At 43.7% G+C, this 24,661-nt stretch overlaps 4 protein-coding genes across 8 annotated transcripts; 2 read left to right on the top strand and 2 right to left on the bottom strand.

Moving 5' to 3' along the window:
- Positions 1-81: 81 nt before the first annotated feature.
- Positions 82-3,247, top strand: dcun1d1 (DCN1, defective in cullin neddylation 1, domain containing 1 (S. cerevisiae)). Its single transcript, XM_047027045.1, has 7 exons — positions 82-182; positions 1,112-1,325; positions 1,445-1,613; positions 1,848-1,978; positions 2,077-2,159; positions 2,276-2,372; positions 2,596-3,247. Exons 1-7 carry the CDS (start codon positions 180-182, stop codon positions 2,670-2,672), a joined length of 774 nt encoding a protein of 257 aa, XP_046883001.1. The 5' UTR covers positions 82-179; the 3' UTR covers positions 2,673-3,247.
- Positions 3,248-3,600: 353 nt separating this feature from the next.
- On the top strand, positions 3,601-13,568 carry ccdc39 (coiled-coil domain containing 39). Of its 3 annotated transcripts, XM_047026951.1 has the most exons (24): positions 3,601-3,872; positions 4,055-4,174; positions 4,347-4,493; positions 4,666-4,824; positions 4,964-5,056; positions 5,187-5,315; positions 5,847-6,038; positions 6,226-6,329; positions 6,437-6,569; positions 6,721-6,915; positions 7,117-7,281; positions 7,394-7,531; positions 7,703-7,911; positions 8,084-8,207; positions 8,297-8,456; positions 8,690-8,796; positions 9,066-9,206; positions 9,449-9,628; positions 9,754-9,842; positions 9,933-11,490; positions 11,994-12,165; positions 12,477-12,527; positions 12,618-12,694; positions 12,797-13,568. In XM_047026951.1, exons 1-20 carry the CDS (start codon positions 3,783-3,785, stop codon positions 10,120-10,122), a joined length of 2,865 nt encoding a protein of 954 aa, XP_046882907.1. In that variant the 5' UTR covers positions 3,601-3,782; the 3' UTR covers positions 10,123-11,490; positions 11,994-12,165; positions 12,477-12,527; positions 12,618-12,694; positions 12,797-13,568. The 3 variants fall into 3 exon arrangements, 1 of the variants encoding a protein (XP_046882907.1); XR_006956622.1 differs by lacking the exons at positions 3,601-3,872; positions 4,055-4,174; positions 4,347-4,493; ... (15 more) ...; positions 9,754-9,842; positions 9,933-11,490 and adding an exon at positions 11,527-11,567; XR_006956623.1 differs by lacking the exons at positions 3,601-3,872; positions 4,055-4,174; positions 4,347-4,493; ... (15 more) ...; positions 9,754-9,842; positions 9,933-11,490 and adding an exon at positions 11,770-11,808.
- Positions 13,317-17,289, bottom strand: wu:fc46h12 (uncharacterized protein LOC568958 homolog). Of its 3 annotated transcripts, none has more exons than XM_047027059.1 (5): positions 16,919-17,289; positions 15,249-15,357; positions 15,038-15,157; positions 14,099-14,177; positions 13,317-13,757 (listed from the first exon to the last, which is right to left on the bottom strand). In XM_047027059.1, exons 1-5 carry the CDS (start codon positions 17,017-17,019, stop codon positions 13,666-13,668), a joined length of 501 nt encoding a protein of 166 aa, XP_046883015.1. In that variant the 5' UTR covers positions 17,020-17,289; the 3' UTR covers positions 13,317-13,665. The 3 variants fall into 3 exon arrangements, with proteins under 3 accessions (XP_046883015.1, XP_046883016.1, XP_046883014.1); XM_047027060.1 differs by lacking the exon at positions 16,919-17,289 and adding an exon at positions 16,268-16,868; XM_047027058.1 differs by lacking the exon at positions 16,919-17,289 and adding an exon at positions 16,221-16,253 and having other exon boundaries at positions 15,249-15,592.
- A 1,330-nt stretch (positions 17,290-18,619) lies between these two features.
- On the bottom strand, positions 18,620-24,379 carry LOC124472246 (Y+L amino acid transporter 2). Its single transcript, XM_047026992.1, has 10 exons — positions 24,222-24,379; positions 23,293-23,823; positions 22,462-22,587; positions 22,163-22,307; positions 21,427-21,550; positions 21,174-21,277; positions 20,694-20,790; positions 20,400-20,549; positions 19,979-20,162; positions 18,620-19,667 (listed from the first exon to the last, which is right to left on the bottom strand). Exons 2-10 carry the CDS (start codon positions 23,804-23,806, stop codon positions 19,573-19,575), a joined length of 1,539 nt encoding a protein of 512 aa, XP_046882948.1. The 5' UTR covers positions 23,807-23,823; positions 24,222-24,379; the 3' UTR covers positions 18,620-19,572.
- Between the last annotated feature and the right edge of the window lie 282 nt (positions 24,380-24,661).

Below are 24,661 nucleotides of genomic sequence, written 5' to 3'. Positions count from 1 at the left end.
GCGAACTTTCACAATTTGTATACAGTTCATTTTAACTTGAACGATTACAACAAAAGTGGATTTCAAAAAAGTATTCGCGCAAGTGTCAGACTTCTGTTGTGCCCAAGTGCGCATGAGCGGATAAGGTGGTGGAGAGCGAGGTAGCTGGATGGGAAAAAGGGAGTCGGGCAATTACAAACATGGTGAGAAACACATATGATAATGTCGCTTCTCCTATCTTTTCTTCGTTATCTCCTATATATTTTATTAGAGTACCCTTTATATGCAATAAACGTAATAGGTGTCCAGCGTAAATGATTGTTTGCTACATTTGTTATAGGATAAAAACAAAGAGCTAGCTTCCTTGCTAGCTTGCTAATTGCTTTTGAGCTAGCTGAATTGCTAGTAGTACTAGTGGTTATACATATAGGTAGCGGTAGATGTCTGGTTCATTCATGCTATTGAACAACCATGTAACTAGCTGACAGCATTGTTGCAGCACAGTTTGGCTTGTATCTACAAAACGAAAAGGAAGGTAAACCATCATTGACCTTTGGCAGTCCCAGATAGTATAGCTAGTTACAGTAGTCACAGTACTAAACGACTACCTAGGGAGCCACACTAGTACTTTACTATTTAATATATTAATATGTGTGTGTGTGTGTGTGTGGGGGGGGGGGGGGGGGGTTGGTCAAGTGAGAACGTAGGTTCTGACAGACTGTGACTGACAGTAGGTCTACATTAGACATGAGAAGTAGCCTAATGAGGATCAAAAGTGTTCTGCATGTAAAGTTGTTTCTCCTTGTTTTCAGTTTGTTAGCTGGTTATGACAGTAATGTGTTGCTTCTAATCCAAATGTACATTGTCTTTGATACACGTTGTATCTCTAGCAACCAAGTAGTGTGCAGCACACTTAATAAATGAAATTAGATGCTAGCAACAGCTCAGAAAACCTCCCAAAGTAATAATTATCCCATGTCCCTTGCAAACACTTATACTGGTCGTTGATAGAAACTGAAAACTATTGTCATCATTGCTAAGCACTGCCTGCACTGGTATTCCCTTTCTGCTTCTAACCCTGGAATTCGTATATTTTCACCCACCTATAACTGTCATGTGTTGTTTTTCTCAGAACAAGCTGAAGTCCTCACAGAAGGATAAAGTACGTCAGTTCATGATCTTCACCCAATCTAATGAGAAGACTGCATTGACCTGCCTGTCACAGAATGACTGGAAATTAGATGTTGCCACAGACAACTTTTTTCAGAATCCAGAGCTCTACTTTTCAAACTTGAAGGGAGCGTTAGACAAGAAAAAGCTTGAGCAACTCTACAATCGATACAGAGGTAAGATGTTTTTTCCAGCTCTAAATAAACAACGATAGATAGAATTCACGCCATGGCAGCGTTTTTAGAAAAACCGCAGGAAAGGTATGGACCGATTCTTTACTTTCATCTGTCTATAGACCCTCAAGATGACAACAAGATTGGAATAGATGGGATCCAGCAGTTCTGCGATGATCTCGGCCTGGATCCGGCCAGTATAAGTGTGCTCCTAATTGCCTGGAAATTCCGGGCGGCAACACAGTGCGAGTTTTCCAAACAGGAGTTCATGGATGGAATGTCAGAACAAGGGTGAGGAAAGCTACATGGAGGACCACCTCAACTTTGCAATAGAGAATAAGAAACTTTGATGCTTTCAGTTAGTGCACATTTTAGACTGTGCTAGAGAGTGTCTTTTTATGGGTAAATGGCCTTCATTCAAGTCAACGGTTTTGGCTGAATGCTTGTAAATGTTTAATTTATCCGCAATGCCTCTTGATTAATGCAGTGTTGAATGTGTGCTAATGCTTCTTTTGTTTTACTCAGATGTGACAGTGTAGAGAAACTAAAGGCTCAACTACCAAAAATGGAGCAAGAGCTAAAGGACCAAGGGAAATTTAAAGATTTTTACCAGTTTACATTTAACTTTGCAAAGAATCCTGGCCAGAAAGGTTTGGGTAAGATCAGCAGTTTTTTTTTAATTCCCCATGTCCATTTTGATATTTTTTATTTATTTTAGACATAATCTGATTAGACATGTCCTGACATTTTCTAGACTTAGAAATGGCAATTGCGTATTGGAATTTAGTACTGGCTGGAAGATTCAAATTCCTGGACCTTTGGAACAAATTTTTAGTGGTAAGTTAATCATTTCCCTCCCTAAATGATGGGTAATTTAATGGCTACTACAAAAGTCAAAATGTCGTAGACTTTAAGGTGAGGTTTAATGAGGTTTTAAATATTTTTTTCCAAAGGAACATCATAAAAGATCGATCCCAAAGGACACATGGAACCTCTTATTAGACTTCAGCACAATGATAACAGATGACATGTCCAATTATGATGAGGAAGGTTTGTGATTTTATTATCAATGCTAAATGTGTATTCACTGTCATGTGTGTTCAGTTATCAATAAATGAGTTGACTGAGACATTGCCCTCTTCTACAAAAATGCATAGCATTCTCATTTTTTGAACTCATCTTTAAAACATCTTTCATCTCTCTCTTTAAAATTATGTTTCTGTTTTGTTGGACTAATATTTGTTTCTGTTTTGTCATCCTCCACTCCTCCAAGGAGCATGGCCGGTTCTTATCGATGATTTTGTGGAGTTTGCGCGGCCCCACATCGGGACCAAAAGCACGGCTGTCTAGTGCTGCCCAAGTGGGGGACATCCATAATGTTGTTGAAACAAAAACACACAACCAAGATGGTGAAGAGCACATGGGACTGCACTGAGCTGAGATTATGTTGCCTTTCGAATCCTCAGGACTTGAGATGTTTTACACGACAAAGACTATATAAAAGGCATATCTCCTCATCGGTCGTCTTGTGGTGTGGGCTTTTATCTTTAGTATGGGTCTTTTTGTGTTGACTCTGGACAACTGGAGAGTCACCATCTTGGACCTTGCTGTTCCTGTCCCAGTGTTTAGTTGATGTGGTTGAAGTTTGCTCAAAGCAGCTGAAACCCTGAAAGACAAATACAATTGTATCATAATCTAAACACAAGGGTTACTGAGGGAATGTAATTCTTCAAATATTAAATTGAATTTTAATACTTTGTGTGCATTCCTGCTATGATTTGTTTGTTTTATGAAGCATTTGTGTGAGAGACGAGTACAAAACATTGATTGTAATATTTGTTTGTTTTTAGGCATAATGCTATTACATACACACAAATGTATAAGGAAATAAATGTTTAAATTTGGTATCTCTTTTATGTTTAAAACAGACTCTTTGTGTCCTACGTATTATTGCAATTCTCCTGTGTGTACCAAAAGCTGTTAATTGGGTAAGTATGTATTGCATATGTTAAATTATCTGCTCAATATTTCACCTTTTAACCAGAATCATCTTCATTAAGAACGCTTTTTCCAAGTGTGCACCTTACAATACATATTGTATCGTAGGATCACTTTCCCTCAAATGTGAGGATGTGATATATTTAATAATTCGATGTTCAAATAGAATCAATGGATGGATTAAACATTCACATCAAATCAATAGTAAATGTTTCATCGCCCCCTTGTGGCGCATGCAGTTCATAACCGGATGGGGTGGTAACTAACCACCTGATTCAGTTGTTAGGCACAAACGCTGAAAACAAACGGAGGTTTCAGATAGCTACGTCTACATTTTAAAAGAAAGTTAATTAACGTTAAGTGCACAAACGAGCAGGACTATCCGAATAGACAAAACATTGCAGAGACGTTTGTTTGTTTACTAATCAGCTATCCGAAAAGCTTTTGTGGTTTACTGTAGTAATGTCTAGCGCTCTTTTATCAGAGGTGGGCTGGGATGAGGGTTTTGCTATCCCAGTTGCCAATGCAGAGAATAAAGCTTTGGAAGATGAGGTAGGTGGGTAATTAGATGCTATTCTACACACCGCCTCACATTTTAATAATTGCTGACTATTAGGTATGTGTTAACTTGCCCAACCATTGCTCAGCCAACTTTTCAATTTTGGTAAGATGCCATATACTGTACAGAAACTAGCTAGCCAACATTTACCTGTAGCCTCTTTGCGTTTCAACAGCTTCAGAAGAAACAAAAGGAAAAGATGCTCGTCGACAATAAGCTTTGTGAATGCAAAGACAGGATACAAGCCATGGCAGAACACCTGAAAAATGTTAGGCAAGAGTTAACTCAAACTCAGGTACGTGTTCTTGTTGCACAGTACGTACTGATCCAACATGGATGGTACTGGAACTTTGTAGTTGGTGTTTTGTACGAAATGTGTTTACGTGTTAATGATTAATAAAACTCCATGTTTTTTAAACTTTGTAGTTGGCTGTTAAGCTGGCGTGACAGTGTGTATTTATGTGCAGGCACTATGCAAGGCAAGGGAGAGGGAGACAGAGTCAGAGATGCATTTCAAAGCGCTGGCTGAACGAGAGATGGGTCGTCTGCGGCAGGAGATGTCACAGCTGGAAGATGAGCTTGGAGCTCTGCGAGAGAAAAAGAACTCGCAGGAGGTACTCGTTACCCTCCTTAATTACTCGTTTAATTGTTTAACATTTTTGTTATCAGTTGCTAGTCATTTGTCACTGACTAATGATACAAAATCATTAAACTTAGTTCACATTCTATGATATGGTTGATCTCTAGTACCATTACATTCAGACATGGTTACTTACACACCCTCAGAACAGCATCTTCAAGGTTTCTCAGAAGCTGGAGGAGCTGAAGAGCCAGCTGAACTGGGACCAGCAGACCCTGGATGCCTGGCTGGAGGAGTCAGCGCGTAAAGACGAGGACACTATGGCCATCATCAAGTATGCCCAGCAGGATGAGAGCAGGATACGGGTAGGTCAGGAGGGGAGGGGGTCTGCTGGAACGCAGTAGTTCTGCACTAGGAACCACATTCCTGGTTCTGGGGTTGTAGTTTACTGCTCAGGTTCAAATGGATCACCTTTGAAGGCCTCTTTGCTTCCTTTCTTCTCAGGAGCTTACTTTGGCCATTGAGAAGAAGACTGTTGAGGCCAATCAGAAACGCAAGGCTCTGGACAACGAACTGACTGAGACCATGTCAGCACAGGTAAAAAAAACGAACATATCTCAATGAATGAATTACGTAGATAATTAAAGCGCTGTTCACACACACACACCAGGACCAGACATTGTTTATTCTCATCAGCGACCACTTATGCCTTGTGTTTTGTGATTAGATTGGACTGGATAAGACAGCTGAGAACTTCCGCCAGGCCCACTTGGAGAGACAGGACCTCATACGCCAGTGGGAGAACAGCATCGAGCAGATGAAGAAAAGGGACACAGAGATGCAGCAGTGTGCAATGGTGACCACTAGATGGAAGCATACAATCTTACCTTTCTCTGGGTTGAAAACACATTACATTTAATCATTTAGCCAACATTTTTATCCAAAGCGACTCACAGGAAAGAGCAAAAGGTGCATAGGTCAATGATCATTAACAACGAGATAGCCCCCAAAACAATGTGGGTAGCCAAACCATGAAGCATACATCGTGAAAAACAAATAAGAGCCAATTGGTGGAACCAGAAGAGCATGTCCTTAAACAATTTACAATTAAACAACATTATCCACTAAAGTGGCCAGAGTGTACCTGGAGGAAAGCAAGCAACAATAATCTAATTCACAGCGAGTACAAGTAGATAAATCCGTTACAACTAACCAACAAGTGCAAAAAGTCCCTCAATACGTGTCATTGAGTTCCTGGAGGAAATAAACTAACATCTGATACAGTTGTACTCCTGGAACAAGTGTATCAGTTTGCTGAAAACATTTATCTTCATAACTTGTTTTAATTGATAGGTGTACATGATATACTGTTTTGCCTCACCTCCAGCTGCTAACCCAAGTCAATCAAGATATCAGAGAGAGGAATGGTGTGATCCAAGAGAAGAAGACCTTTTTGGAGAGAGAGATAGAGAACAACAGGGAGTATGAGAAAAAGATAACCATGGCAGAGAGGCAGGCAGCCAAACTCAGACAGGATTTCCAGGAGCACGAGAGGAACCGCATCAGACTGGTGGATGAGGTAAGGCAGACCTGCTCCTTCTCAATGTCAGCAGTCTCTGATACATAACTTCCTGCTTGGACACACAGTGTTGCTAAATGAGATTGCATTACTGGCCTAGAGCCTATTATTGATTCGATTTGACTGTACGGCATTGTTTTTAATGGGTGGTTTCTGATTGGATGTTCCTGATCCATGTGTGTTCTAGCTGGACAGTCTCCGGGGCATGGTGGATCGCTCAGCCACGGAAGTAGAATCAATGAGGTCACAGCTGGCCAACGTGAGAAAAGAGATTCAGGTCAAAGCGAAGAAGTACGTTCTGTCCCAGACCTCATTGGTTGTTCTCCTCCATGGTTGGTCAGCTGAGCTGTCCCCCTGTGCCTGAGCGATGGTTTGGCTACGTGTGTGTGTGGTTGCAGAGTGAAGGCGGACAAGCTCCATAACTTGGCCCTGGAGGAGAAGCTGAGGGCCGTGACGGAAACAGCCCTCACGGTGGAGGAGAGAGCCGCCCAGATGGACCAGATGGTGAAGGAGGAGGAGCAAGCCATCAAAGTGAGACCCTGCTTTTGTGACAAATCGAGAACCTTTTCGACCCACCGGTGTGAACCATTTGACTGACATGCACTTTGCCGTAACTCGTTTGTAAGTCCGTCGCTACCTAAACTGATTCCGAGACGTGTATTTGTCTGTTCTTGGGGGGCAGGAGGTGGACGCTGAGCTGCACCGCGAGCGGCAGGTGCTGTTCCGGAAGAGCCAGGAGCTGCAGGCCCTGAGGCTGCGGGAGAAGGATGCTGTGGCCCAGCTATCTGGGAGCAGGGCCGTCCTCGCCTCCCTGGACACACGCCTCACCAGGCTGGACCAGGACTCCCTCAAACAGCAGAAAATCATCTACAACCAGGCATGGGAGATGACCTTACACTTTTTGTATCCATTGAATCGGTGTATTTATTTTGTCATGGGTCTGATTTGTTTCCGAGCATCCAACCTCAAACCATCCATGAAATGACTCTAAATACCATCATCGCTTCCTTTACTACCACGAGATATGTGTGGACGTCATGTGACTTCATCTACACCACTGCCTCTTCCCTGTCAACAGGACTTCCAGATCAAGCTGCTGGAGAGGAAGATGTCTCGTCTTAAAGGAGACGTGAACACGGAGGAGAAGCAGGCCCTGGAGCTCAAGACCAGCCAGCTGGCCCAGACCCTGGAGGAGAAGAGGAGGACGGCCGGCCTGCTCACCACCCAGCTGAAGAAGCTCCAGGTCACCATCTCACACGCACTCACACATCCTCTCACAAACCCCCCTGGCGCAGGCCGGTTTTGCTGGATGGGGCTTCCGTCTCTCTTTAGTATCTGTTTCTGCCCACTGACAGGATGACATTCGCTGTGTGAAGAAAGAGACGGAGAAGACCGGAGCCGAGAATCGAAACATGACCACCAAGATCGAAGAGCTCAACCTGTTTAATGACACCACTGACAAGGAGCTGAAGAAACTGAGGCTCAAGAAGCAGGTGACGTCCCTCATCGCACCGTTGATCCACATAGTAGCCTTCCTGTACTGCAATGACCCCCCTCAACCACAGGAAATGTCTAGATCCACGAGGAACGACAACCGCCTGTAAGTGGACGCCGCCCGCCACTCACGGGACACGTCTTGCCCCTTTCACCTCTCTGGTTGCCAGGACACCATGGTGGAGGACAACATCATGAAGCTGGAGATCAAGCGGCTGAGGGACCTTCTGTACGACAAGGCCGACGGCGTGCTGTCTCTGGAGAAGAGGAGGCTGCAGCTGCGCACGGCCATGCAGGAGAGGGAGGAGGAGATCCGGGTCCACAGGGAGATGCTCTGCAAGCAGGTTAAGATCACTGACCAGGAGCGTCAAGGCCTCAGGTGACTGGGTCCAAATGCACCTGCCCTCCACCCCCTTCCTCCATGTCATTTAGTGGCGGCCAACCGGGGGGATCGATTGGTTCGCAATCGTTCGCTTTTCGAGGACCATCTTGGGTCTTTTTTCTCTCCTCAAAGAAGCCCCCGTGAGCCGAATGCTTCTTCTGTTTTCCAGCGCCGAGGTGCACGAGAGACTGTCCAAGATTGACAAGATGAGGACCCGCTACGAGATCATGACCATCACCATGGCGGCTCCCGAGGGGGAGGAGGAGAAGTCCCAGGCCTACTATGTCATCAAGGTAGGAGGGGCTTCGTGACATCCTTCGTGACATCTTTGCCCCTTGAAAGCGTCGCCCTCGTCGACCGGCCCCCGTGCGCTTCCTTCCAGGCCGCCCAGGAGAAGGAGGAGCTCCAGCGCGAAGGAGACGACCTGGACGCCAAAATCCGCAAGATGGAGAAAGAGATCCGAGCTCTGGAGAACACGCTGCACGTCGTCAACAACCACAACAGCACTTTTCGCAAATCCTTCACCAAAGTCACAGAGTCCAGTATGTATGACGAGATCGCCCTCCCCTCCCTCCCCCGCCCGCCCGCCTCTGTCTATCAGAATCACAGTATGTCAGGCTGATATACCTCTTAGATACCCCTGTCTTCTGTCATATCCACATGATAGCATTGGTGTTTAACGATATGTGCAGAGAGGCCAGACACAGATTACACAGATCCTACCTGATCTGTGTGTGTGATTATGTGATTGTGTGTGTATGTGTGTGTGTCGCAGGTGAGGAGCACCAGGAGAAGCTGAGGCTGGAGGAACAGAAGAGGGCCGTTGAGGAGAAGTACAAGTTCAAGAGGCGCCAGATCCGGGAGCTCCAGGAGGACGTCCAGGTAGCTCGGCCTGACTCCTGGCCCTCGGCACACCTCTCCTGCCACGCCCCGGCTCACATTCTGGGTTTCTCATTCAGCCTCTTCCTTGTGTCTCAGCGCGCAGGAACACTGCACCTGTCGTTATCTGTCCCTTTTTGTGCTCATCATCTATCAATGGTGCTGCATTCCCCCTTGAGTGGCTGTGACAACAAAGAGGGTAAATATAGACACGTATGTTTGGTTCCTGCTGAACTGGTCTTTGTCTCTGTCTGTGTGTGTGTTCATTGTAGAGCATGAAAGACACCCTGGACCGCCTGCTAGAGGAAGAGGGCGAGGAGGACAATAGGACAGAGGAGACTCAGTCACGGATCCTATCCATCAACAGAGAACTTGTTTCCCAGCAGGAAAAACTGGACCGAGTTACAAAAACGGTTTGTTGTGCACCAAGTCATCCTATTGCAATGGGTTGTTACCCGTTCTGGGATCTGAAGAGATTTTAGACTCATGGCTATTATGAAAATTGCAATGACTATAATAACACTATAAAGCACAGTTTGAGGAGTGACCCCCCCCCCCCCCCCCCCCCCCCCCCCCCCCCCCCCGACAATTTGACTCTCATTCCGTTTAATCCCTTTTGAGAAAAAAACATTGAAATACCCTCCCCCCATCATAGTGTTCTAAACTGACCAAAGAGATCCGGTCAGCCAGAAAAAGTAGGGAGGAGACATTTGAGGAGAAGGACATTGCACTGAGGGAGCTGAAGGACTTCAACAGGTCCATCAACAAGATGCTGCTGGAGATCATGGAGGAACATCCTGACATCAGATCTGCTCTACAGCTGTACTTTGTTCAGGTAACCCTGAAAAAACTACCCTTACAGTAGAAATCACATCCAGCAATGAAACAACTATAAATTCTGGTGTACGGTTAGTTGCTCCTTGCCTTCCTCGTCAAGTAAATGTACCTGTTTACCTCCAGGCTCACCTGCCCCTTCCCTCACCTGCCTCCACCCCAGTCAGTCGCCATAGCTCTAAGACCAGCTCTGCTCGTAGCTCGGCTTCCCTCAGGTAACATGTTAACAATTCTCCTCCAAACATCTCTTCCTCATTCTGAGTTCCTCATCAAACAACATTGTTATGCTGCTGTGTACACGGTAGGTCGGCGGGGTCATCAACAAGCAGCAGCCCCAGGGCATCTGGGCTGCGGTCTCCCCCGACCAAGACCCTGGAGCTGGGCCTGGGACTGTCCGTGACGTCCCCCCCTTTGATCACCTCTCCACGGCCCCTCAGCTCTGCCAGCAGCAGCACTAGCAGCAGCAGCAGCCGCAAGCACCGCAAGAGCCCTTAGGACAAGCCCCATGACACACACACACACACCATAGGCCAGCATCAACGATACACACATGTCATCAATTAACTGCCTCGTGCACAAGGGATGTTGCAGCCAGTAGAAGTAGTCACTTTTGAACACCTTGGACAAAGGGCCCTTTTAGTTTATTAATTTTCACGAATTGATGCATAAAACTCAATCATTTGCAGTTAAGTGAAAATAAATGTATGCAATTGAAATTATATTCTCATCCTTTTCTTACATTCTCCAACTGTTATATCTGAATTGGTCCTAATAAACCAAAATCATGGCTGTTATTTACAGGCCTTAAGACCTGTTCACTGAACCTTTAGCTTTGAAAACATTCCTATTGTTAATGCAAGGAAGTGGATTATGCTACACTTATTATGGTGTTTTATCATTATAAATGGGATATGTTTCAGTGTTTAGAAATAAAGCCTGCATTTGACATGCGTTTTGAATCTGTATGGCCAAAGCATACATTTTCTATTTTGACAGAGAAACTGTCTTTCAAAAATTGACAAAAACATCTCCTGAAACAATGTAGGGTGAATGTGGGTAATCTGGGACATTGGGTAATCTGGGACATTGGGTAATGTGGGACATTGGGTAATCTGGGACATTGGGTAATGTGGGACATTGGGTAATGTGGGACATTGGGTAATGTGGGACACCTGAACCCCAGAGTTTTTTCCTTCCTCCATGACAATGTCTAGTCCACAAAAATGTTCCCTAGGTTTAGCATGGATGTTATGTGATTAAAATCACAAAACGTGATTGGTGTGGTGTCACAGAAAGGGACACTAGTTAATCAGGAAGCTCCGATGAGAAAATGCATGCAAGAAATGTCCCAGATTACCCAAATTCACAGCTGTAGTTTATTTCTGCAGAAATATCGAGAAAGTATAGTTGGTTATTGTTTGCTTGAGAAAGATATTTAGTCTGATGCCACAGTCAATGACGATGTCAGTAGTTCAATCATTAGTTGGGTAATCTTAAAAAAAAAAAAAAAGAGAAACGAGTTTCTGAGAGATGTTAGAGTGGGGGAAAGACTAAGCAGTAGTCATGCTGTTATTTTATCATAGTACTGTATTCCTTCATGTTATAATCATTGTTCATGTTTGGATAGTTGTTGCCAAATGCACAAGCTCTTCTCCTGCCTGGCCCCCCAATGGTGGAACCAGCTCCCCACCTCCATCAGGGACACTGACTGTCTCCCCACCTTCAAGAAAAGGCTCAAGACGCACTTGTTCCGGGAGTACAACGGCACTTAGGAATGCTTGATTGACCTGACCTGAACTGACCTGATGTCAGTTTCCTCCAGGATCACAATGACTCTTATTGAGAGACATGTTGCTCTTGTAGGTTAGTTATAACAAAGTTAACTCTTGAACTCTTGTACTCGCTGTGAAATATTTTTACCGTTGATTGTTCTTCTATAGGTACAGTCTTGCACTGTTTGGGGTTCATGTTGTTTTAATTTGTAACTTGTATAACTGCATGCTCTTATGGGTCTCCCCTTTGGCACTTGTTAAGTTTTTCACAATGTATGCTTCATGTTTTGGCTGCTTGCAATGTTTGGGACTACCTCGTTGTTATGATCAGTGACCTATGCTCTTTTGTAAAGCTCTCTCTTGGAAGTTGCTTTGGATAAAAGTGCCTGCTAAATGCATAAATGTAAATGTAAATGAAATTTAAATATTTGGGTATAAATATATAAGTCTCAAAAGGTTCTTGCACTTGTTCAGGTTCTTTAAGGAAAAGTACAATTTGATCCAGAAAATCAAAGACAACATGAAACATTTAAGTTTTGTTGTTGATGACAGAAAACCGAGCTATTATTTTATGAAGCAACACCTTCTTTCCAGGTAGGCTATTAATGAAGGTGACTTCCTCGTACGGAACCAAGTAGGCAAACCAGGACAGTGAAACAACAGCCCCGTTCACTGACGATGATGTTCCAACAGGACCGACACGGCAACATTATGCTGCTATTCATATTGGCGGCATGTTTCACATTGTCAGCGGGACAAACAACGGGTATGAATTGTCCCGTTTCATTTTACATTATTGCACATTTTAATCATAGTCGTAAACTTGGAGTTGTGGAATAGTCGTGGAATTTTCTAATTTCTGGATCCTATAGCCTTATAGAAAGCCGTTTGTAGTACTGAAGTCTGTCGATGTTTTAGCATACAAATGTGCTAGATTTCTTTATGCTTTCAGGTATTATATACCTTTGAACCCACTCTTTGATTTGATAGATTAATATCCAATACATTTAACAACAATTGGAAATGAAGCTCACCCTTTAAATATGTTTCTGTGGGTGGATTGTAATATTACCACAGGATCCCAAATACCCACACCATCCTCACCAGCACCAGCTTCAGTGGAAAGAGGTATTACACACCAACTAGGCTATATTTTACATGTGGATGTATAATATACATGTATCTCAGTATTCTTAATACCTTTACTGGTTTTTACAGCATTAATTATTGCGGTGACAACTTGGCAGTCTCATCAAGAACTGAATGAAACTACGATTTCTCCATTAGTGCAACAGGTAATAGTTATAAATGTTCAGGATTGATCCATGTCAGCTCATTAATCCATAATTGAATTTACATGTAAATAAATACTAAAATAAGGGTGATGTTTTCTATAGCTCCAGGCACTACTACTCAAGTTACAACCACAGCTGGATATTCAGCTGACACTGAGGAAGATACAGAAAGTGTGACAGTGTGTCTAAATAATTCAAGACACAACTTTTCACATTTATTTCTACAACCTATTACTCATAGTTGAATTATATTGCATAGACTGATAGACTTGATAGACTATCGCAACGTGCCACTCATTGAAATAATACATGAATGGTGGTATTCTTTTCTTAATATTTGACTTGAGAGTTTCTATGTTAAAAAGGGTATTGTAGTCTGTGTCTATGAGTGGGTAACAAGTAAATCAAACTATACTGTATACACATTTGTAACTGAATCCCATGGCCTGGTTCTGGGCTTGGTTGTCTGTGTCTGTAGATGACTCATACTCATTGTTTCCCTTCTGCTGTATGGCTTACTTCTGGAACCACTCTTTCACTTTTTTTTCCAATAAATAGAAGTTATAACATTAACCTGTTTGACATGATTACGATGGATTGATGACAAAGTACAAGCTAAAGTGTTGGTGTCAAAAGTCTATTTATTTAACTGGAAATAAGCTTTCCTTCCATCATGAAAAGGACTTTAAAAGGTCTCAGCAGTGAGACGAGGGTGCATAGATGTTGTAAACAAGGTGTTCGGGTTTCATTAAAGCACTAAGGATAATAGCAATAGAAGCGTCAATGCCTGTAATAGTAAAGCTAGAATCTGCAATCACGTGACCCTAACCTGGAAACAGTATCTACATCAAATAAAGTGAATGTGGTCACTAAAGAGCGTCTTTCGCCTTTCTTTGTCATCAACTTTACAGGCATCATCACTCGAGGTTTCTTAATAAAGACAGACGTAGGTTTCAAACATGGACACTGGCTCAGTAGATGGAGCAGTTGGTTGTGGTGTACTCAAGGCAGATCCACTCGTTGGTGTACTCTTTGTATCCTTCCACCTGACTGAGTCCACTGCCTGGAAAAGAGAGACACGTGGTCATTGAGATATTGAGGAAGAGTAGGTCAAGTTTCAAGTGCATTTTGAAGGTACATTGGAGTTCTTAGTACTGCTCCAGTTGACAGTTTCCATAGGGTTCTAATCTAAATGTGGTCAAAATCTAAATTTCTGAATGAATAAATCCTAATCTGGCATGAAACATTTCTTACAACTAGAATATTAAACCCCCCAAAAAGAAAAAAGAAATAAATAGAATATGTTTTCAATTGTATCTTTTAAATATATTGAGGCTGGCATTGCCCTGTGGTAGTAAGGTTGAGTGCACACTACAAGAGAGCATGAGGAGCTTATGATGTCACCTTCTACCAGGTTGTGGAGACTGCAGTAGCTGGTGCCGTTGTCCATCAGGTCTACCCAGGACTCTGACACTGCCTCTCCCTGGAAGTGAAGAAGACAAGTTGTGCTCACGTCAGAACAGTTGAGCATGTGTCTCAGAGTAACAGTGCGTTCACACTGCAGCGACGCGATGCGAGCGACAACATGTTTTCCATTCATTTTCTATGGAGCCAGGCGAATCGCTTGCGTGGTGCATTGTGGGTAGCGACGCGACAGAGTTGAGATTTTCTCAACTTTATGCAAATGTGGAGCGATTTTCGCTAGCGATGGCCAATTGGAGTGTTTCCTTGTTTCTCGTAACGTAACAACCATGGCAAACATTTCTAGCTTTCTAGGTTTCAAGGTGGAGGAGAAACTAATCGTTTGTGTGGCTGCTTACCCAGTCCTGTAAGATACATACTAGCTGTATTTGTACAGAGATATTAATTAAAAAAAACCAATGCATGGCGCAAGGTTTGCCGAAGTTGTGGGTGCTTGTACTTTCAAATTCAGTTTAGTCAAATTACGTAACTTCGTTCTGTGGTAACTAGCTAGCTAGCCCGGCTGGAACTCCCTATCAAATCGACAGATTAGCAGAGACTGAGGAATATAGTAAAACGTTTTTTACACATGTCAACGTGTATGTCTATTAAACAGTTTTGTATGTTGTATACAAGTTGTATTTGATAGATGTTGCAACTACGTAAACCCAAGTCTGCACACTTGGCCATGACAACTACAATAGTGACTTTAGAGAACTACATTCTACAGTACATGTATCTGTTTGAAACGCCCCCGAGCGTGGTGAACTGTGGGAAGGCAAGCGATGGCAAGCGATTCGCGTCGCTGCAGTGTGAACGCACTGTTAGACTGTGCTCCTTCTGAAGTGAACTTAACAACCTTTGACCTATCTAAAAGCTCACAGTCACGCGGCACACAGAGGACTCCTCCATGGAATACAGGCTGAACCTGAGGTCGTCCACATCATTGGTCGTGGGAGAGGTGTGCTTGGCTTTGATCAGGATGGGAGACGAAGACAGCAACTAGAACATAAGAGGATAAATGTTTTTTAAGGATGGCGGAAGAATCATTTGAGAAGTGCACAGTAGGGGGATAGAGAATTGGGCCTCCTACCTCATAAAGACAGTTCTCTCCACCAGATTCACAGCTGGCCCTCGTCCTCCAGGCTTTGATCTGGTTCACCAGAGCCACATAGACATCCCGGCATGGCACGCCAAACAACCTGGGGAGAAAATAGAGCATGGCAAACATACAAAGAGATCCCATCACACACTTAAAATGGTACAGACCTGTTTGGGCTGCTCTCCTACTGTTTTGATATATTATTTCTGTTAATGATCGCTGAGAGCCCAGTTGTGAGTAAAAATTGTATCGTTCTGTGTAAACGTGTACCATTTAACGTGACGATAAACTAGCAAGCCAGCTACTGTAGCCGTTATCTGTGATCATTCTAAGATCTTATCAGTGTTTCCCACAGATTAGAAAGCTATATGTGGCGGGGGGGGGGGGGGGGGGGGGGGGGGGGGGGGGGGGTGTTGTTTCATGTCAGACCGGGGGGGGGGGTCGAAATAATTCACAAAATCAATCAACAACAACAAACAAATAATTTCTGCATATGCAGGTAGCGACGCTGCATACAGGGTGCTAAATAACTATTTAACTGGTCGGCTCCATGACGCCGGGTAAGTAGCTAGCTCTTGAAACTTCTCACCAAAACAACGAAGGGGAACCTTCGATTAAGACATGTCCGTCGGTACCTAGCGAAAAGTAGCCTCAACTTTCCTAGACCTTTAGCTACGGCACTAATGCTGAAGGCTCGCTGATGTAGCTGTCGGTCTCACTAGAACGGCGTATGCATCGTTGCTAACGTGTGCTGACGTAGTGACTGTGTGTGTATGTGAGAAAGACGCGTGCGTGAAAGAGACGGAGGGAGAGCAGGGAAAGGAAATGCAGCTGAACGAATACGCTGCGTGTTTTTACCTAAATAGCGATAAAAAAAAATGTTTACGAAACGCAATGTGTGGCGGCCGGTGTTGATTCTGTGGCGCACCGCCACAAATTAGTCTATGTGTGGGAAACACTGATCTTATGGTCTTATGTTTGCCATGTCCTACTGAATGTAAAGGTCATACATTTTCTTCAACAGAATCCACAATCTTATTGATCTCGGGATCGGTCTAACAAGCATATCAGCCATAACCAGTATGAGAAATTGAGGCGGAGAGAAAAGTGAAGTCACATGGTACCTTGTCTGATGTGAATTTTCACCTATAACCACGAGAGAAATCTCTAGATCTCAACAACAACAAAAAATGAAGTCTTCAGTCTGGCTTGTCCTGCTTCAGTTCATGGAATTTAGACGGCATCTTGAGACATTAGCTATACCCTGTAGCTCATTATTAGACACAATTTGATCAATTACTGAGTAAATAACTTCAAAGCCAAACACACTTTCCAACTACGTTCCATGCATTCAGCACACAGAGAGGTACATTATGGCTACATAAAAGTTATAATTTCTGATGTTGATGACTGGATGACACCATGGACACACCTGTCAGTAATGCCCTTACACATACATATTAACACATGCCGTGATACAACTCGTCTACATCATTCGACTACCATGACAATTATCTCCTGTTGCATTTTGTCAAGTCCATTACCATTAAACTGACCCATTCCTGGATCAATTGACCTGGATTCATTACATTACAATTCCTGGACTTTATACCAATCTCTTTCACATTCAAACACATTCAAACTGAAACAAGTCTCCATACCATATCACTTTGCACTGCGCATGGAGGGGATCTGCACTGGACACAGCAAAGAAGGTGACCCCCACAATCAGTCCGAATGCCACAAGAGATTTCACACGCATGGTTGGAGAAGTTGGGTCTGGTTCTCTGGGATGCTGAGTGCTGCTGCAGGGAGCTTGGATCTTCTTTTGCCTGTCGGTGGGTTGGTACCCTGGTCTTATAAGAGCACCACTGCCAAGTAGCTCATCCCAACACCCGGGTCATGTGAAAAGGTGAAGCAGGAGGCCTGTGCGGCATTGATTAGCACGGTTCAGAAGCATGTGACAGCCACTGAAGGATGACAAAAAGGTTGAATGTTTCGGTTTGAGATCTTACATCATAGTGCACTTATATGTCCTTATAGCGATTCATGTTGTTTAATTGTAACTTGTTTAACTACATGCTCTAATGGTTCTTCCCTTTGGCACTTATTTTGGTTGTTCACAATATGTGCTTCATGTTTTGGCTACCCGCAATGTTTTTGGGGCTATCTTGTTGTTATTATCAGTGACCTATGCACTTTGTAAAGCTCTCTCTTGGAAGTCGCTTTGGATAAAAGCGTCTGCTGAATGAATACATGTAAACGTAAATGTAAGTCATTTGCAATTCAGAAGTAATTTAAGTACACTGTCACCTTATAGACAGGCATCCGATCATGATTACTGATGACTGCCACTTTCATGATCGTTATTGGTGAGAGCAAAAAAACATTTATAGAACACAAATATGTTACTTAACAGACTTCAATTGGAACATGAAAACCATGAAACTGTGTGACATTTAGATATCTTTTTCTCTTCAATGATGCAGTATTAAAATTGTTCCAGTCATGTTCCCTCGCACATGTTCACCTCAGGAACTACAAATGACATAGTACTTGACCCTGCACCCATAGATGACATAGTACTTGACCCTGCACCCATAGATGACATAGTACTTGACCCTGCACCCATAGATGACATAGTACTTGACCCTGCACCCATAGATGACATAGTACTTGACCCTGCACCCATAGATGACATAGTACTTGACCCTGCACCCATAGACAGTAGGCCTATAGCATATTAAATTGCAATTAAGGTTGGCTCCTGCCCATGAGAACAGCATTCTTAGTATTTTCCACAAGAGGTTTACATCTGCTAATGCATGAAACGTAATCACGTTCTACACTGGCAACTCATCAGGCCAAGCTGTTGTTTCTGTATAGAGGTTGTCTGTGAAACGTGCTTCCTGGGCAGGATAAATATATTGTTAAAAGCTTAATGACATTGATATGAAATCTATTTTTGACTAAAAACACTGAAAAACTAAGCTCTTGTTTGATCGCCAGCCTGAACACCAAAAACTGCAATAAATCTTGGTGTATGTAGAAGGGTGGGTGTTTTGCGCTGATAGGTCAATGAAGTCAACAGAGATTCAGTGAACTTCTCAATGGACTGAGGATATTTGTAATTGTATGCGATGGCTCCCCCTTGTGGCAGCCTTGTAGTGGTTTCAGAGGGCAGACTGACCTGTCTACTCGAGTAAATAAATACTTTTTTCAAAATTGAACTATTTGATTAATCTCAATAGTTCAATTCAATACCCTCACATTTAAATACGTATTGTAATGCTATACAATAAAGCTACGATATGGAGATTTTGATCAACTTAGCCTCACAAATCCAAAAGTCACACTGTAAATATAAAAATGTAAGTGGTTTACTTTGACTGTACCAGAGAAGAAGTACATTGACATGTTGTTTCAAATATGTTTTGAACCTTTACATAGACATAAAAAAGCATAGTGGAAGGAGAAATACTGTAAAGATGGCTAGTGCATGGATTAGGGGGAGGAACAGGTGTGGAACTGTGAGGGGATAGGAAAGACTGGAAAGAAACATTGCTAAATACTTCAATTCAAGTTCAATCTTGGAACACAGGGGCACAGGTTATAATAGTCTCCAAGACATTTAAAGGGTGTAGCTCACAAATAGCCCACCAAAATCTATTCTGAGACTTCGACATATGGCAAAATAACCAAGCAAAAACACATTCAGTCTTCTTGGCTATGACTTCTGCAAACATATCTTTCATAACTTTGGCCTCAGGTAACTCCAAATGACCAAAATTGGTGCAAATACATATTAATAACAAGAAAAGCATTAATTATGTTTGTGACAGTTGGCAAATGTAATGTAATATCACAGAATAGGAGTGCTAGTGCTAAAGGTAATTTCTAGAATACACTTTGGTCCAACACTCTGTTAGTCATAGCTTTATGAAAACAACTCATCATGAATCAGCTTATTGTGAAAACACATGATCTGACAGAATGAGGTGAATTCTAAGGGTAAATTTAGAAATCGCGAACATTTCCTGTATCATAGTTCATTGTTCTACAGGAAAACATTTCAATCAATATTCAAGTGTATTCCAAAAGCACAAAAAATAGACAGTGATACAAAATCGTTGCTTTGTCCCAAAGTATATAAAATGTCAGTTTGATCACAATAGCAAAAATTGTTCTCTGAAACATCTCTTCTTCTTTTGTTCTCAGACTCTGAAGACATTTGAGAAACCAGAATACTTATGGAAGGGCGGGTATCTCCCCCGCGGGTGCAGGGGGCAGGGAGTAGGGAACAAAGCAGGTGCTCTCATTGGCTTTTACCGTTAGCAAGTATCTCTGGCTCCACATCCAGTTCAGTCAGACAGCCATAGCACATGATCTGAGTGTATTTGGTGACCGTGGCTGACACAAGGAGAGAGGTAGGTGGAGAGAAATACAGAGAAAGGGACAGAAAGAGAGGGAGATAAGAGATTGCTGTGTTAAATGTTACATTTGTGGGGATGTACATCATGTCTCATGAGAGATACTGAGCGCTCGGACAAGTAACATTTTATAATCATTGCTCGGAGACAGGCTTTGGCAGTGTGGTGTAGGAAGCACTTCAACACACTGGGTCAAGGCAATATGCTAACACCATAAATGGTGAGTAATGATAAAGTCACTTTTTAAACCCCCCCGCAGGGCAGCCAAGTGAAGCACTTTTGAACCCTTACCATTGATCTGGCCTATGAACTTTGGCCTCTTTTCCTCCGGCAGGTAGATGGCTACAAAGTAGACAGGTATTCCTGACAGGGCGATGCCGATGCCGATCAGAGAGTTGATGGTGTCTCCGTACAGCGGGACGATGACGAGGAAGAGACTGCACAGGCAGTAGATGAAGGGGAAGAACAAGGAGAGCTGTGCGGAGAGAAAGGGGGGAACGGTCAGCTGGAGGTGGGGAAAAAAAGAGAGACAGAGCAAAAGAGAGAGAGAGAGAGATTGGGAGAGAGAGAGAGTGATTGGGAGAGAGAGAGATTGGGAGAGAGAGAGAGTGATTGGGAGAGAGAGAGAGAGAGAGAGAGAGAGAGAGAGAGCGATTGGGAGAGAGAGGTAGAAAGCGAGAGAGAGAAACATGGAGGTCAGCAGGTGTATCACCTTGACAGGCCTGTGTCTGTCGGGCTGTGTGACGCGGAGGTAGATGAGGCCGGCCACGGACAGCCCCACGAAGAGCCAGTAGCTGAAGCTGAAGTAGTTGATGAGCTGGAACACATCCTCCACACACAGGAATATCAGGCCCATCCCGCCCTGGAGGAGGAACACAGCACAGGGGCTTCTATCACGAAAGGTCACAAGGGACCAAGTGGAGGCCTGCTTCTCAGTGTCTGCTCAGCGACATTAACGCCACAGCGAGGTTCTGTCCACAGCCACTGCACTGATATATTGACTCACGTTGAATATAAGGGCAGGAACAGGCGTGTAGCGCTCCATGTGGATCAGACTCAGGCTGTCTGGGAGGTGTCCTTCTCTCGCTCCTACAAAGAACAACCTAGACAACGCATGGAACAAGGGGGATGATTACGGATGACATTGTTTTCATGTTATTTGTGCTTTTATTCACAGCGACATACAATATAAATTAAGTACATTAAAATGAATAACCGGAACTTGAAACCTACTGTATATTTGTTTTGTGTGGGTACGGCTGCTGTGAAAGGACATAGCAATATTGTATATCGCTAAACTGTTCAAATCTGCTCATTTTGAATGAAAAAACATGCATAGGTTACCTGGGTAAACATTTATTAATATTCTTCAATTGTTCTTATCAAGTTTTACAGCTACACTATTTTAATACCCATGTATACTATAAGGCCTAAGGTGAACCCACCAGTTGTCCCAGACTGAGAAGAGAACATGACTGACTCTTACCTGGAGGCAGCAATGATGGAGGCGTTGAGACCCCCATAGCAGGACATGGCCACAGAGATAGGAATGATCCAGCTGAAAGAGCCCAGGACGGCGTTTCCAAACGTCTGGAGAGAAAAACACACATTTTAAAGCACATATTTCACAACAAACAGTACAGTCATCTCTCCATAGTTGAGTGACCAGATCAGGGATCATATGAACAGTGGAGTCTCATTTCTGTCAGAGTTGATTATGTAGGTCAGGGAGACGTTACCACAGCAACAGCGTCGCTGGCCAGCAGAGAGGACATGTCCAGGACCACGTAGTAGGCCACGTTGGTCAGCAGGTAGATGATGGTCACAATGGGCATAGAAATAGCAATAGCCAAAGGCAGGTTCCTGCAAGTAGAACCAATATGTATGTCAACACTGACACATAACACAGTATGCACATATACAGTCACAAACCTTTGTGAGTTTATTTCATACAGTTCATCTGAAATGCCTCAGTACATTTGATGAAAAACTATCAATTACATGGTATTGACTAAACAGGAACTAAATATACTGTAACTCCATAGATATAACAGTTCTATTGTCTAAGTAGATCCTATGGCCTTGATTGTAACATTTGACTGTAATTTAACCAATATGCTAACTTGACCTGAGGCAGAGGCACCAGTTTACCATGACTGACTAATCAACATTCCAATCCAAACAAGTTAGACATGAATAGAGCTCTTGTTTCTAGCCTTGGACCAGGAAGATAACATCAGTGCTACTGCTGCTGTGCAGCATTGTAACTTGTCTTGTTTCTGTCAACACTAGGAATGTAAAGTTGCATGGACAATGAATAACCCCTCGGTAAAGTGAACAAAGTGAAACTATCTGGAACGTTCTGAGTTTGAATCTGAGGGCGGAGTTGCTAGTTGGAGCTATATGAGTGAGTGACTAAGTGAATGGATGAATGCGTAAGTTAGTAAGTCTGCATGCATGCATGTTTGTGTCTACCTCTCGGGGTTCTGAATCTCTTCTGTGACAAAGTTGAGGGTGTCCCATCCAGAGTAGGAGAACAGTGCAGAGTACAGGGCAAGAGCTATGGGACCAGGTTCGACAGAGGAACCTTCAAATGGGTGTTCTAAGTTCTGAGTCTCTCCTGGATGGACACATAGGTAGATATAATAGAGTGAGAGATGGCAGGAGACAGAGGGAAAGAAAAAGTGTCCAAGAGAGAAAAACATAGGGCGAGAAAGATGAAAGTTGAGATGAAGATTTGCATGGATTTTATTTTGGGGTTTCACTCCTCTCACCATTAGCAATCTTTATGACTCCCATGATGATGATTAGGATGAGGGACATGATCTTGGTATATGTGAAGAGATCCTGGACCATAGTCCCCCACTTCACATAGGCACAGTTAATAAATATTAACATGCCTGAAAATAGAGAGAGAGAGAGAGACAGAGAGAGATAGAGAGAGAAATATATTACTTGTGTGTACAACTCCCTGTACCAATCCCTCCTACCTTACCCCATAATAAGACTATATGTGGAGAAGTATGACAGTTTAGTAAGAATTTATACTTTTTTTTTATTTTCTTATACCCAACACATACTGCACATCTCTGCAGTCAGTATGTCACTAAAACCCCCATTACTCATTCATAGTTCCTGTCAACCTTTCTCCTCCCGTCGGTGATGGATCTGCAGCCCCGGTCTGGACTGTGATGCTGACTCATTGCATTTCTGCACTGTAACCTAAATACCAACTCTGTGCGCCACTTTCACACTGTTGAGAGAAGCCCCATAATGCAAGGCTATTTTTCAATCTGGCACCTTCTGTGGGCCCTTTGGTCTAATTGCATCCGGTGCCAACCCACAGGAGCATCGGGGGCATGCGGTGCTGGTGTGACATCACACTTGAACCGTGGATGTACAGTACTTCCTGTTCAGAAAACAGGGCAGTCCTTATTCCACAGAAAATCAACGATGGGAGAATATCACAGGAAGTGTGAGCACACCATCTGATATATCATAGGATTAAGCAAACAATCTCATTACACACGTTTTAAAAGGGTTTACTTTCCAACACCAGTGTTAGCCAGTAGTTGTACATGCTGAGGGATCAGAGGGATTCTTACAGATGCAGGCGGCAGCAATGAGGCGAATGGCGTCGTACGGTGGCTGGCAGGTGGGGTACAGCGCCTCCACCAGGTAGTTGGCGAAGGTGAGCGAGATGACGGCCTGGCTGGCCGGCTCGACCAGCAGGATGGAGGTCCACAGCCGGATGAAGGCCAGGAAGCCACCAAACGACTCCAGGATGTAGGCGTAGCTGGCGCCCGACTTGGTGATGGTGGTGCCCAGCTCGGCGTAGCACAGCGCCCCAAACACCGAGAACATCCCGCCCAGAGCCCAGATGACCAGCGACAGCCCGTAGGAGCCGCTGTACATCAGGACGCCCTTGGGAGAGACAAAGATCCCGGAGCCAATCATGTTGCCCACGATGAGGCACACCCCGTTGAGGAGGGAGATCTCCCGCTTCATCTGCATCTTCACCTCGTTAGCGCCAGGCGGGGACTTCAGGTCCTCGTCGGACTGAGCCACCGGGGCAGGACACAGTGTTCCTGTCACGGCCGCCAGCTTCTGTCTCATCATGTCTCACCAGGGAGGAGCTGGACAAGAGTAAGACACAAGAGCTACTTGACATTCATTCATATGAAGATATTGCTCAATGGCTTGCATCGATTTTTGGGTGAACTATCCAAAACTATTCCATGTTTATATTAGGGAATAAAACGACATCACACCATGCTTTGTAACAGTCACAGCACATGGTCTTTTTCCTTTAGCAGGGCCAGTAAAAGCACTCTACAGTAGGTCATCTATAACATGGCAGTAGAAAAAGCTTCTAGAACATTTCATTATTTCATACATTCAACTTAACATAAAACCTTTTATTTAACCAAGTTTACAAGTAAAACATTCCAACAAGTCCAAGCCTAGAAACAGACAGCATGAGCAAACAGCTCAATCTCATGTCTTAAGTAAAACAAATAGAAAAGGCACGTACCAGCTACAGTAAACAGGAGGAGAGCAATCACAGCAGAAGGGACTTTCTGTAAGGGTCAATAATTCTGTTCAGGAAGTCATATCTCGACTAGACAGGTTTTCTGATTCAGGCAGCTGGAAATGGAGGAGCTCCTGATTGAGAGGCAGCAACAGGACAGTGAGTGTTGCAATATTCCCCAGCCGACGAGTGTTTTTCCAGCCCAGACGTGCCACTCTCCAGTTGCCCCGCTATTTTTGGGAGACGTGCTCTCAGAAAGAGCCCCCCTCCTGCCTCCATGGAATACCTAATAACACTACACGCTGGCAGGGCTGAAGCCTTCCAGATCACAGTTTTGATGTCCAGGTTGATGTTAAAGCAGATTACAGAAGCCCTGTTTCTGTTCACCACTTGACATTCAATAGCTACAAAACAGTATGTGGACATGCTCCACCATCAACAAG

Source organism: Hypomesus transpacificus, chromosome 10 (assembly GCF_021917145.1).
Source record: "Hypomesus transpacificus isolate Combined female chromosome 10, fHypTra1, whole genome shotgun sequence".
NCBI lineage: Eukaryota > Metazoa > Chordata > Actinopteri > Osmeriformes > Osmeridae > Hypomesus > Hypomesus transpacificus.
Note: the sequence above shows the minus strand (reverse complement) of the source record. Positions and strands in the feature narration are given on the sequence as shown.

What these genes read in the sequence shown, in the direction of transcription:
- ccdc39 (XM_047026951.1), top strand. Translation starts at nt 3,783, where the DNA reads ATGTCTAGCGCTCTTTTATCAGAGGTGGGCTGGGATGAGGGTTTTGCT. An exon ending in AGGCCTACTATGTCATCAAG is followed by an intron (nt 8,208 to 8,296) that starts GTAGGAGGGGCT and finishes GCTTCCTTCCAG; the next exon opens with GCCGCCCAGGAGAAGGAGGA. An exon ending in CACCAAAGTCACAGAGTCCA is followed by an intron (nt 8,457 to 8,689) that starts GTATGTATGACG and finishes TGTGTGTCGCAG; the next exon opens with GTGAGGAGCACCAGGAGAAG.
- wu:fc46h12 (XM_047027058.1), bottom strand. Translation starts at nt 15,530, where the DNA reads ATGGTACACGTTTACACAGAACGATACAATTTTTACTCACAACTGGGC. An exon ending in GAGAGAACTGTCTTTATGAG is followed by an intron (nt 15,158 to 15,248) that starts GTAGGAGGCCCA and finishes CTTATGTTCTAG; the next exon opens with TTGCTGTCTTCGTCTCCCAT. An exon ending in TCTCCACAACCTGGTAGAAG is followed by an intron (nt 13,758 to 14,098) that starts GTGACATCATAA and finishes TCTCTTTTCCAG; the next exon opens with GCAGTGGACTCAGTCAGGTG.
- dcun1d1 (XM_047027045.1), top strand. An exon ending in GATGGAATGTCAGAACAAGG is followed by an intron (nt 1,614 to 1,847) that starts GTGAGGAAAGCT and finishes TGTTTTACTCAG; the next exon opens with ATGTGACAGTGTAGAGAAAC. An exon ending in TTTGGAACAAATTTTTAGTG is followed by an intron (nt 2,160 to 2,275) that starts GTAAGTTAATCA and finishes TTTTTTCCAAAG; the next exon opens with GAACATCATAAAAGATCGAT.
- LOC124472246 (XM_047026992.1), bottom strand. Translation starts at nt 23,806, where the DNA reads ATGATGAGACAGAAGCTGGCGGCCGTGACAGGAACACTGTGTCCTGCC. An exon ending in GAGATTCAGAACCCCGAGAG is followed by an intron (nt 21,551 to 22,162) that starts GTAGACACAAAC and finishes TTCTACTTGCAG; the next exon opens with GAACCTGCCTTTGGCTATTG. An exon ending in ACAGACACAGGCCTGTCAAG is followed by an intron (nt 20,163 to 20,399) that starts GTGATACACCTG and finishes CTCTCCGCACAG; the next exon opens with CTCTCCTTGTTCTTCCCCTT.